General features: G+C 43.3%; 1 protein-coding gene across 3 annotated transcripts in view; it reads left to right on the top strand.

Moving 5' to 3' along the window:
- plppr1 (phospholipid phosphatase related 1) overlaps positions 1 to 10,304 on the top strand; it is an 86,367-nt gene extending 76,063 nt beyond the window's left edge. For 2 of the 3 annotated variants that reach the window (XM_030342210.1, XM_030342208.1), the window contains 2 exons: positions 5,683 to 5,814; positions 8,068 to 10,304. In XM_030342210.1, the coding sequence (XP_030198070.1) occupies positions 5,683 to 5,814; positions 8,068 to 8,100 (165 nt within the window). In that variant the 3' untranslated portion in view covers positions 8,101 to 10,304. Of the gene's footprint in view, positions 1 to 5,682; positions 5,815 to 7,564 lie in introns of all 3 variants that reach the window. The other variant, XM_030342209.1, reaches the window with a different exon arrangement.
- Positions 10,305 to 13,205: the final 2,901 nt, after the last annotated feature.

Genomic DNA, 13,205 nt, shown 5'->3' with positions numbered 1-13,205 from the left:
TGGTCGTTCAGTTATTCTGTGGTGAACGTGAACAGGTTTCTTAGAAGGGGATAGACTAGTAGAATCAGGTTACGGTATTAGCAGGTTTGTTTCTATAGCTCACCTCAAACACAAAGTTCTGTCAGATGCCTTTACAAAGACTCCTAAATGCAACAGTGCAGAAATACATTTGAATAGAAAAGCCCCTTCAGAAGTGTAGTGTCTATAGTAGTTTAGTATATGCTACACATGAACCTCCTAAGATGGCGCAAATTAATTGGTTCGCTATCTCGGGATATTGGGCAATCCCATAATGGAGATCTCAAACTCGGGATATTGCGTTGTGTTCTCGTCACGCTAATAAAAACAAATAAATCCTGGCAAAAAGTGTTATCTTGTTTAATACTTCAGGCTCCATGAATAGTGGGGAATAGTCTGTGAAAAGTGGGGAACAGACCCCTCGACCTTCAGTCTCAGGGGCTATTCCCCGCTATTCACTTCGCCTTTGGCGAATAATTGTTAAATAATATTATATGATCCTCTAGTATAGAGGAGACCCTGTAACCCGGCATTGGTACTGTGGTGAGGTGCTAAGGTTGTCCATGCTGCTGAATACCAAGAAGAAAGCCAAGGTAAACACGCAGAGCTGACCTTTGCAGTCTCCAAACCGGGGGCCGACCGACTAAAAGAAAGGGAAAGCTATCTCAGAGAGCCAGGCTATCGCATCCTCAGAATGTCTGACAGCAGCAGCCTCCGCATGCCAGACGGAGAGACACACAGGAGGCAGAGGGCGCTCCCTACATCACCAGGCATTTATTCCGCCGTCGGTCAAGCTTTATTGAACACAAGGGAGAGGGAGAGAGAGAGGGAGGGAGAGAGATGGAGTGAGGGAGAGAGGGAGAGACTAAAACCAGACTAAAACCAGACTAAAACAAGACCAGACTTAAAAAAGACCAGACTATCACAAGACTATAACAAGACCAGTCTATCACAAGACTAAAACAAGACTGGGTCAGAGCGGCCAGCCTTCCCCCTCTGCTGTGCTGAGTGTGTTGCCGGGCTGTCAGACAGTGTTCAGAGGGAGTCAGCTGGGTGAGGGGCAGCCTCTCTTATCACATACTCCTCCTTGAGGGCTGAATGGTTTAATCCAGAAGCCGCTGCTGTGATCTAGTTTATTCTCCACGCCTTGTACATGTGCTCTAGTGACATCAAAGAAGATTGAGGACCTAAAGGAGGTTGCCGTACATTTAATACCGTAGCTCAAGGGCACACAGTCCCCTCGTAAACTGTAGAAATTGACGCTGGAAGAAGGGAGGAATGTTTGTTTTTTTAAATAATACCTGATTATTTACGTTGTTTGGCAAAGACAGAATATTTTAATGTAGACTGACTGTAGTTAGTGAGGCGAACTACTGTCAAAGCAGACAATCAACATTGGGTTAGCTAAAAAGAAAAAGAAAATGCATCAGTGCTGCTCAAACTAGTTTCATAAAGAAAGTATTGGACAGAACAAAAACCACGTCTGCGGCACAATAGCTGTTCATGTTCGAGTATGTTCTGGGTGTTATGACCAGTAGACATTGAATTTGTGAAATGTAGAGAAATGCCTGATCCATTTTTCTTCGGACGTTGAGTGTGAAGGATCTGAGCAGATCCTGGCCAGAGATATTGATGATGGTGCAGGTATACAGAGCAACCCAGGTCTATTAGCTGTACGCTCATAAATAGTGGCAGTGGGGTGATTAACAGGCCGTGCATGGGCTGATCAGGAGAAAGGGCTCTGAAGGTTGACAATGATTAGGAACCAGTCCCTGCTTCTATTCCACGGTTCCTACCTCGAATGAGTGGATTCCGGTTCATGTTTGGTTTGATGGAAAACCAACGTTTCCAGAGTGTAATTCAAAGGCATTGTGTTCAAGTGCGTCCAGTACAAAACGCGCATGGTATGACCCACTTCACCTGGGCATCTACAAAACAAGTTTAGGAGGATGTGACAGACACTCATCAGCAGGTGGAGAGAGAGAGGGAGAGGAGGCATGATAGGTTAGAAGAGATGGGGAGGAGGTGGAGAAAGAGGGGGAGGAGGCATGAGGAGGTGAGAAGAGATAGAGGAGGCTGATGAGGAGAGATGGGAAGAGGTGAGGAGAGATGGGGAGGAGATTAAGAGACGAGGAGAACCAGGATGAGGTGGAGGGATGAGGAGGAGGCAAGGAGAACGTTTTAGGATTGGCAGAAGGAGAGAACCTGAAGAGGAGGGGAAGAGGGATGAGAGATTCAGAGGGAGGGGGGGAGACATGGAGATAAGGAGAGGGAACTGATGGGTTTCTCCGATAGCTGCTTCTCAGCTGTAGGTCAGCATCACCCAACAGTGAAGACATGTTACCTTACTCTCTCTCTCCCTTTGTCTCACTCTCTAATCGTGTGCGTGTATGTGTGTGATCGAATCATAGTGGGTAATGACCCCCTTGAGGTGGGTGTCGACAGTGAATCATGTGATGGACGGCCATCTTGGTCCTCAATAATTGGACAGAACACACACACTCTCTCACACACAGACCGAGATTGTGTCGTCTCTGGAGTTTGATTAATCGGGTAAATGCAGCATGTGCATTTACCCAATTTAACTGAACATGTGCAGGTTCAGTTAAAGTTATGCGACTGGGATGGTCAGGTTGTTCAGGTGTGATATTGATCAGATATTAAGCCATTTCATAATCTATCACCGGTGGGAGTCTGGGGAGAGGCACCCACTGGACTACAGCACTATACTACAGCTATTCTCCAAAACAATTGTGTTCATCAATTGTTGGGCTTCTATCGTCTGCTCTATGGGCTGTTTCCTTCCTCGTTTATATCACACCAAAGTTAACAGTGTAGCATCAAAGTATTCCTCTAGCACCCTTGAGGCCCCCCGGGTGTATGGCTGTAGGTCCCTGACCTCTGGGGGGTACTGCCCAAGGGGGGAGGGGAATCATCTATAGGTATGGGCGGACAGGGGACCCCAACCCCTGTGACCGCACCGCAACACGGGGGCAGAGCCAGCCTTCTAGAGCTTTCTAATATACCACGGCGCTGTACAATACCATATACAACGCTAGGCCTCTGTCAAACATAGTTAAGTCAATTTACTGGGATAACCTTTAAAGCAGCATGAGAGATCTTTACTGATCAGCCATGCAGCTCTTTCTTACGTGGCGTAGTGACGCCAGAATAAATGGGCCATTGACAGTGCAGCAGATAGCGGTATGCAACCCTTATGGATGTAAGCCACCGGTAGACTCGCCGAATGAGAGGAGCCCCCTTATTCAGCAAGTGTCCAGTTTCCAGACATTGTTCAAAGACTGAGCTTTTTTGCAAACAAAATAAGATGTATTGATACTGTTGTCAAATCACAGATGAAGCATTTTGATCCCCGTTCCCATTCATATATGACCCTATGCAGGAAATTAAAGTTAACATTTCTGGATTAGAAATGCATCTGAAATATAACTTCCAGACCTTTCCACTGATTAATAACTGAACTAGGTGTTCAATGTGATCCTGTTTGCCATAGCTTTCTATTACAAATGACTGCATGGGAATATTTATTATTCAATCTTCTTTTACCTTTATTATACATTCATCTTCAAATTCTTATCTTATTTTATGATTTAAATGTCTTTAAAAGGTCACCCCTCCTCTGAAGAGAGCCTGAGTCCCTCCCTTCCACAGTCCGCCACGAACCATAGAAGAGCACAACATAGTCGACAGCTAGAGACTGATCAGTCCCTGATAGAGTTTGGACTGGGCTGAATTACGCAGAGGATTTATGTCAGTTAAAAGGAACCTAGTCACGAAGGTCCGAATTTTGAAAAAAACGGTCCTAAAACAAAATTATTATGGCTACAAACCCAAAAGCCACGTAAGTGACGTTATAAAATGATCTGAAGTCGCTGGTGTTGATGATTTATTTGTGCAAGACAAGAGATGTAGTGCACTTCACATAAAACTAAATGTTCGTATTTTTCAACAAACTGCGACTTTCTTAAAGGTACATATTATACCACCAGATGTGAGTGTGATTAGCCTTCGCAAGCTGTTTTGAAAAATCTGCCTCTTCTGAAGGTGAACATGCCCACTTGTGATGTCAGAAGAGGCAGATTTTCCAAACGGCATGTAACGGTTAATCTTACTAACATCTGATGGTATAATATGTCACCTTAGACTTCAAAGGTATCTTTTGAATTCGTAAACCTCATACATGGCACATTTCAAACGGAAAGAATAAATGGCTTCTCTATCGCCCGTGACTACCATATACATATTCTTTCAGAAATGCGGTCAGATGGGTGACAGCAGAAGGGGAGGGCCTTTGTGATCGAAGGATGCCCGCCTGCCTCTAGTAGAGATGTACTATATGGCTGTTGTAGAAGGTTCCTACTGCATATGAACTGGACAAGTGTTTTGTGAACTTCTAGGTCTGTGTTTGAGGGAGGTGTGTTTGGGTGAGGTGTGGTTGGGTAGTGTGTGTTTGGGGGAGGTTTGTTTTGGGAACCATGTGTTGGGGAGGTGTGTTTGGGGAGGTGTATGTTTAGTGGAGGTGTGGGTCAGGTTTTTGTGTTTCGGGAGGTTTGTTTGGGGAGGCGTGTGTTTTGGGGGGCTTGTTAGTTTTGGGCGAGGTGTGTGTTTGGGGGAGGTGTGCGTTTGGGCGAGGTGTGTGTTTGGTGGAGGTGTGCGTTTGGGCGAGGTGTGTGTTTGGAGGAGGTGTGTGTTTGGGGAGGGGTGGTTTGGGGAGCTGGCTGCTGAATGGTTACTAGGGCAGGGTTCAGAAACCTGATCAAGGCCAGTTCAGCTGTTACAGATGTCAACCGGCCCTCTGTTATTAATACCTCCCATCCCCTCCCCCTCATCACTCTTCTCCTCCCCTCTCAGCCCCTATCTCCTTCCCGCCCCACTTCCAATCTCCCTCTCCACTTCTAATCTCCCTCTCCTCACCTCCGACAGTTCATCTCCTCCTCTCCCCCTCTCCTCCTCTCCCCCTCCCCCTCTCTTCCTCCCCCCCTCTCTCTCCTCAGGGGTGGGCCCATGGTGTTTATGGAGGTGGTGTTTGTGTTAGTGCTCTGTGCTCCTCTCGCTGCTCTCCTGTGTAGTTAACACCACCTCACCCTCGCATCTCTCCCGGCTCAATGATGGAACACAGTGCTGGGTTGATACAGGGGCATTTTGGGGGGGGGGGGGGGGGTTGGTAAGCTGTAGTCAAACGTGACGAGGGGTCTCTGGTGGATGTTTAGTGATTTATCCGTCCATTACTGGGTGACAGTGTGACCGGACCCCAACAGACAATACTTTCTCATTTATTTCCAAATTATACATTAAATGTTTCATTATAAGTTGCATTATTTGGTCGATTTTCCCTGCAGTTTAACGCGATTAATAGACCTAGATAACTCAAACTTGCATTCAGAAAATCATAGAGTGGTATCACATCCACTTCGACCCAGATACAGCGGCTGCAGCAGATCCACCGGCTGCAGTAGGGCTGGTGTTGACAGGTTACACATCTACCACGGCTCACCGTCACATCACACTATTCCTCTTTTATTTGATCAAGTGTTGGGTGTGATCTTAATCATAGCCTTAATATAAATAATTATAAACGTAGATTTACAGCTGAAGGAAATGCATTAGGGGATTAATTGAATTGAACTGTGTGTTACTATCCAGGGTGTGTGTGTGGTGAACAACTTTAAGGGCGTCCACGGTGCTGTCACTCAACAGAAGACTGAAGATTACCGCGGTCTCCCCTTAATGACCTTCCCACGGGTGGAGAGTCCTTTGGAAACCCTTAGTGCTCAGGTAAGCAGAACCACTTTTTAACATACTCTTACCCTTAGTGCTCAGTTATCCCGAATTCCTTAAACCTGCCGACACCCCTCAGACCTACTGAAACAATTTAAAACTGGCAGGTTGCCACCCCAAACTAATCAAGGAGTAGAAGTATGAATCAAATTGATGTAAAGACTAAACTCACAGTTGTGTGTCTTAAAAATAACAGCTAATAATTTTTTGTAATGCAACTTGCAGAAGCACGCAAATATACTGTATTAGACCCAAATGCAGTCCAAGGTGAATACCCATAGGACCGATGATTACTGAAGCATGCTGAATGACAACCTCAGGCTGAAGGACATCTTGACAGCTGAATGACAACCTTTTGACTCATGGTGCCTACGTACGTTTTCACCTCATTATCTGATACAATAGGCCCAGTGCTCAGTATTAGTTTGCTATTTTTGGCACTTTGCTCGCAATTATAAATGTATCCTTTATCTTCTTTCTTTCTGATTGAATGGTGAATTGATAAAAAATGTAAACCTGATTCCTCTCTAAACATTCTGTAACACTTAATACTCAGGTACCTAGAACACCTTAAACCTAGCAAAACCCCTTAATCATCCTCTAAAACCTACTGACTCCCCTCTCTTTCAAACAGCATAGAAGAATCTAAGGTGGCCTGTAAGTTGCCTGAAGTTACTTCAAAAATGATGTTAACATCTACCATAGCATTTAGCAGCCAAGGGATAAGGTTCCTTAATAGATATAGAGGGTTTTTTTACCTTTTTAAAAGTATGGTCATAGCTTGCAAGTTAGATAGCGGCTTATTTTAAGGCAACGAAAACGCAACGATTCATATACATAACTATTTATGAAAAAATAAATATTAAAAATAGAATAAATTTGTGCCAACACACATTCTATACACTACACCTTTAAATCTGCTGAAACCCTATAAGCATGCTTAAGCCCCTCAAACATAATGCAACCCTTAAGTTCTCGCTTACACAGAACCCCCTTAAATCTGCTGAAACCCCTTTAAACCCACTAATAACCGTTAAACCTAAATAAACCTCTTACTCAGCCCTTAAACTAAATGGAAGGCCCCACCCCTAAGCGACTGAACATTTGTGTGTTTGAGTGTGCGTGTTTGTTTGTTCTTATAAGCGTGTGTGTGTTTATGTGTACGTTTGTGCCATTTTTCTATGCGTGTTTCTGCCGCTATCTGTTACTTTCCTTCAGGATACTTTTAGTACTGTGCATTTAAATGTAAAATCTATCCACAAATATTTTGTGGTTAATTTCCATATCTAAATTATGTTGGCATATTTAAAATGTTGGTGGAATGTTTTGTGGTGAATATTCATATTCATTCTTCTAGAGACATTCAAACTAGATTATCATTGTTAGTGTGAGTTGCATAACTTGATCCGTTCGATTCCTCAATAATTGCTTAACAGTGATTGACAGTACATTGGTGTAGACACACAGTCACATGTCAAAATATCACAAACCTGTGTTAATCATATAATTATATTCCAGAACTCATCCTATATAATGTCTAATTCTTTACTTTCTTTCGCTCTATTTCCTTTCCTCTTTCCTTCTTTCGCTACTTCTTTTATTTATATTTTCTCACTTGCTTTCCCTTTTACTTTCTTATTTGATCCCTTTTGCTTTTTAACATTCTTCCTCACACACACACACACACACACACACACACACACACACACACACACACACACACACACACACACACACACACACCCAGAAGAAATAGCGCTCTTTGAAAGACAAACACCTTGGAGAGGGAGAGAGGCTTTCATGAGAGTTCATCCCTGCACACAGACAGCCTCCCTCTGTTATTCTGCTCCTCATCTGCACACACAAACACAGTAGGGCGAGCAGCAGCCCAGACGTCTGCCCCTTGTTGTGTGGTGATAACTGGTAATGGATGGGAGTTGGAGGACACACAACCTCCTCTGTTCATTCCTCGTGTTGCTCCAACGCTCCCCCCTGGTTAAAATAGTCTTATTCCTCTGCTCTCCATCCATCAAGATGATCTCCCAGGCACACAGACAAACACGAACTGAGGACCCTTTGAATTGACCGCAATGCCAATTCCTTACTGTATTGACATGAGTTGTTTCCCCCGTTTCTTCCGCCCTCCATTTGTTTACTTCATTATCCATCACTCTTATCTTTCTCTTTCAATTGTACACCTCCTCTCTTTCACCCACACCATCACTCGCCCCTCCTCCTCCTGACCTTCAGAACCACTCGGCGTCGATGACGGAGGTCACATGACTAAGGGGTCAGCACCGGGTCACGTTTGCGTCTCCGCAGCACTTCCAGACCCAATGAGGTGGACGCACGGCCGCGTGGCTCTGACTGCTAACCCCGCTGATCGGCTGACCCCAGCAGAACGCTGGAGAAACCCTACACCCCACAGGGTTAATACCCTGTGGGGAGGAGAACATACGGCACGTTTTAGAATGGTTTCAAACTAGCTCACAAGCTATCTTAGCTAACAAACTAACTTTGCCCACAAACGAGCTTGTTAGTTTGTGCAGTTCACAAAGAAGTTTAGCTTACTAATTAGCTTGGTTCACAAATTATCTTAGCATAGTCACCAGCTTATTTAGAAAACAAACTTATCACACAAAGTAGCTTAGCTCATAAGCTTGTTTAGCTCCCTTTGCTAGCCTGCCAAGCTGAACCCTTTGCATCGAGGAGAAACAATTGACTCAAGAAGAATTCAACAGTGGTTGTCGGGTTCGGGCAAGCATTTTTAAGGATGTGTAGGTAGGATATATACAAACACAACCACCTCTTGCCAGCTAAACCAACAATAATGAATAATTTGAGCAACAGAACCACACTAGCAGGTTTTGGTATACCTTTGCTTTTCTCCCGCTTTGCCTCTGGACCTAGCGTACAGATCGTACAGTTTAAACATATCATATCTCAACAATCTAACTAATGGTGGGGGGTCTGTTGGCTATCCACATTTCCTTAAAATCCTGCTCAGATCTTGGTGTTGGCCGCTGAAGCAATTTTTGTAAAGTGCCCCTATTAAACCTCCAGGGTGAAATTGATTAGCAATTACAAGCCATGTAAAAATCTAATATTCTTTGTCAATCCAGATGCATGATGGATTGATCAGACCAGACCAGTTTGTACAATCCGCTCAATAAACTGGCAGGTTGCTCTATATCTTTCATATATCTGGGTAGACTCCCACTTTTGATGTCACAAATGGGTGACTTTTGTAATGGCTTGTGAAGGCCAATAGATTTTCCAAATGGGGGCTCTTTAAGTCCCTTGAAACCATTTGAAACCTGGAGTCGTCTGCTTCCCGTGTCGGTGTGAATATTTGTAGTTAGGAAAAAAAAACAGTGTTTTGTACATTTTGTAAGAGCGAGTGCTGTAGCCAATGTTGACAGTGTCACAGTTACACACTTCCTGTCAGCTGACTCACACTGTTCGGCATCAAATCCTGCCAGGTGACCTGCCTGTTTGCTCCCCCATCATCTTGTTCCCTGTGGCACGAGAATAACAATACTGTTTGTTAAACGTTGATGTTGTCTTGTGATGTTACTCATTTGTACAGAATAATAAGAAAATGTATATTGTTTCCGTTTTTTTTTCATTGACTGACTGTGTCTGGGTCAATTTTTGTAAAAAAAAAAGTCAGTCTGTATGATTATCATTATGATCTGTTTGGACCTGCTTGCCTGCTGTAAACATGGATATGTTATGGTATCACACTTGCTGTTCAGGGCATGAGTCCCTGTTCTTCGAGTGAGGAAATGGGGAAATAATACGAAGGGGTCTATTAACGATGTCACCATGGGGCGTGGAAACGACAGCCATTTTACTCTTCTCAATCCCCTATAGTCAGGATTGAGTGTGAGTTCCAGCCAATTCCCCATAGTGAAACATCGCTAAAGAGCCTTTCCTTATCCACCATTTCCTTCTAAAACCCTCCACCCCTCTCCCCAGCGCACCAGTGGATTGTAACACTGTTGTGATTCCACTTCCTGGTTTGTCCCTATTGGACGCTTTACCTAGCATGAGGGAAGGAGAAAAATATGTTTATAGATATGTTTCATGATTTGAATACTGTTACAATGATCATTGTCAAATGAGTGTCACTTTTTTTTTCTAAAAATAAAAGAAATGCATTTCTTTTTTAAATGCTACATATATTTATTTTCTTCGGTTCGTCCACAAATGAAATAGTCTGTAGCCAAAATGTGTGGCTATCTCTTCTTCTCCCAAACTTGACATATCATTCGGTAATTCAACATGTTTTCTGCATCCACTTCAGGGCAGGGCTTAATGTAGGGGCTGAAGGGTGAAGGGTGTTTATAGACAGGTGAAGGACTGAAGGGTGTGTATCATCAGGTGAGGGACCGAAGGGTGTGTATGAACAGGTGAAGGACTGAAGGGTGTGTATGGAAATGGAATTTTAATTTGCTGCAATAAATTATGTTGTTGACTTCTAACATGTCTCTATCTTTGCTGTTTAAATCTAACAGTAGTCTATGAGTAATATATCGGCGGTAACCACTGTTTTTGGTTGCGAAATTGCGCCAGCTGGACATTCCGTGGTATTGGATGTGTTTTAATAAAACGCATCCAATACACGGAATGTCCGCTGGTGACGCCACTGAGGCTATCGTAGGCTAACGATGCCCTTAGCATCCTACGAGTACCCCTGGAGTCCTCGTTAGCTATGAGCGTTTTCACGACGTTTGTTACCAACTATGCTTTCGGGAAAGCATTTTTGTTTGAAACCAATTTTGTTTTGGGTGATATATTGTGTAAGAAATAACATTGACTATGAATAATAAGATGTATATATTTGTTTTAATAATCGTATGGTGTAATTTACTATAAGACTTGGACTAGAAAGACTAAGGAGATTAAGGTAATCAAAACACCCTAATTTTCAAAACTTTGAATTTGCCGACCTTAATGGAGACTGTTAGCTCGCATTTCTCGGCTCAAAGCTTATTGACCACACGTCAAAGAAGTCGTGGTTTCAGCATTAAAAAAAATAAAACATTAGGCTGAAGTTATTCTTTTCAGATTCTCTGCTTTGGGATCTTCCATCACCTTCTGTGTTTAACGCTCAACTTGCTTTGAGTGTTGCATGGAAGTAAATCTGTGCCATCGGATTTTGAAAGTACAAAGCCATTGAATTCTAAGCACTGAATATTTATGCATTGAAATAATGTATCTGGATTTTTTGCCTCTGAATTTAACTCTTACATTTTTCAATAAATCATTTTCAGCTTTATTATTCAATGTAAAAATATTCAAAATAAAATATTCAACGTTATTCAATGTCTGAAAATTCAGTGTTAACATCCGGGGACCCAAGAAAGAGCAATCGATCCTAGATGCTAGATCGCGGTCAAGCAAGGAGAGCAGGAATAAGAGCGTCACTCGCTGGGTCTTTCTTTCTTGATACAAACATTAATTCTAAACAGCATTTTACATAGTACCCTATAATAGGAAATGCTCAAATGTAAATCGACTTCATTAAACACTGACTGTAGCTTTTTATGGGGAGATAAGCCAACGAAAAGCATGACCCCAGGGGGCGCTGTTGTACATTTTCTGCGACATGCAAGAGTTTGAAGCGTAGACAGGCATGAAGTCGTTCACATACGGAAACATGCCCAAGCTTGAAACTCAACGCCTCTATCGTCATCGATCACTCGGATTGGGGGTAGGGCTATTCTTTTTGTGACACCGGGTGCACGTTAAGTGGCTGGAGCAAAATGGTTGATATGGTGGCATAACAAGAGCGCAACGAGCGCGCAGAGCCAACACTATTCTGCACCGAGTGACATGATACAGATATGAGGATGACAAATTAAAAGCAGGTTGCTGTCGGGCGCCTCTTCCCGAGGCACGCTGTGCTTCCACTGGAACTACAGGCTGCTGTCGCTTCAGTTGCGCAATACTGTCGGCTCTGCGCTCCCGTTCCACAGTGGGCAGCGGGCTTCAGCATCACATAACAGATCGCCCCAGCATCACACCAAACGTAGGCAAAGTGACCTCAGCGGATTGCCCCAAATTGGTGCCCTAATAAATTGGTCTCCTTAACCCTATACAATTACCCTTACGCTGCATGTAAATCCAACCAAGTCACTGCAATCACACACACATCTCATGCAGGCATTAGTTCATCGTTTATTTCACGCTGCAGTAAAAAAAACTGGTGTAAATAAGACATAAGATCCCCCCCCCCCCTCACCTTGTTATTAAATGTGCTTAATAAATACATTTGATTTGATTTGATTACCATTTTACAGACACAATGGATAGGGCGTTTAGTTAGGTCCACCACCACCTTGTTGCTTCTCTCCCCATAAAAAGCTACAGTCAGTGTTTTAGTACTTTTGAGCATTTCCTATTATAGGCTACTGTGTGAAATACTGTTTAGAATTAATGTTTGTATCAAGAAAGAAAGAACCAGTGAGTGACACTCGATCTTATTCTCGCTCTCCTTGCTTGGCCGCGATCTAGCATCTAGGATCGATTGCTCTTCCTTGGGTCCCCGGATGTCAACACTGGATTTTCAGTATTAGATATATATTATACAATATTAGATTTAGAATACACAATATTAGATTTAGAATTTTTTAACATTGAACAATAAAGCTGAAAATGATTTATTGAAAATTGTAAGAGTTAAATTCAGAGGCAAAAAATCCAGATACGTTATTTCAAGGCATAAATATTCTGTGCTTATGGCACAGATTTACTTCCATAGTGTTGCATCAGAACTGGCATCTTGGCACAGCCTGACCCAGATTGGATCCAGGAGTAGGTTTGGTCCGTTGAAAGGTCTCCCCGGTGCGAGGCCTCTTTGTCCATCTTTGCACCCATTGTCCCCAGCGTGACAATCCTTCCCTTATTGCCCACTGCGAGCCAGCCTTACCCAGGAGGTCAAGCTCAGCACAAACACTGCTGAGCTGGACTGGAATACAGCAATGAATGGACTTGTTTTCAGGAATGCATTCTGAGGGATTTTATTCCCTGTGCATTTATGTCTTGAAGGGGTTGCCACGTTGATTTCACAGTTGTTTATGCCATGGATTAGTACAATCTGAAAGAAAACTCACCGCACTGACATTTACGGTTCTTCTGCACTGTCAGCTTCTGTCTGGTAGACACCAAAGTATTAGCAGATAAGAGGGAATATGGTGTTTGTGTGTGCGTGCGTGCGTGTATAGTCAGTCTTTGGTTTTGTCCGTCTGTTCGTATTGCCTTCTGCCTATCAGTTATACAGTATTTGTATGAAATAGATATTCTAGCTGGGTCGCAGTGTTGCTGTTTATGAAACCAGCTGCGGGCATTCTGCTCTGTAATCAAATCCTTTGGGACAGGAG

This window comes from Gadus morhua, chromosome 19 (genome assembly GCF_902167405.1).
Source record: "Gadus morhua chromosome 19, gadMor3.0, whole genome shotgun sequence".
NCBI lineage: Eukaryota > Metazoa > Chordata > Actinopteri > Gadiformes > Gadidae > Gadus > Gadus morhua.
The sequence above is the reverse complement of the archived record's forward strand: the minus strand, read 5'-3'. Positions and strand labels throughout refer to the sequence as shown.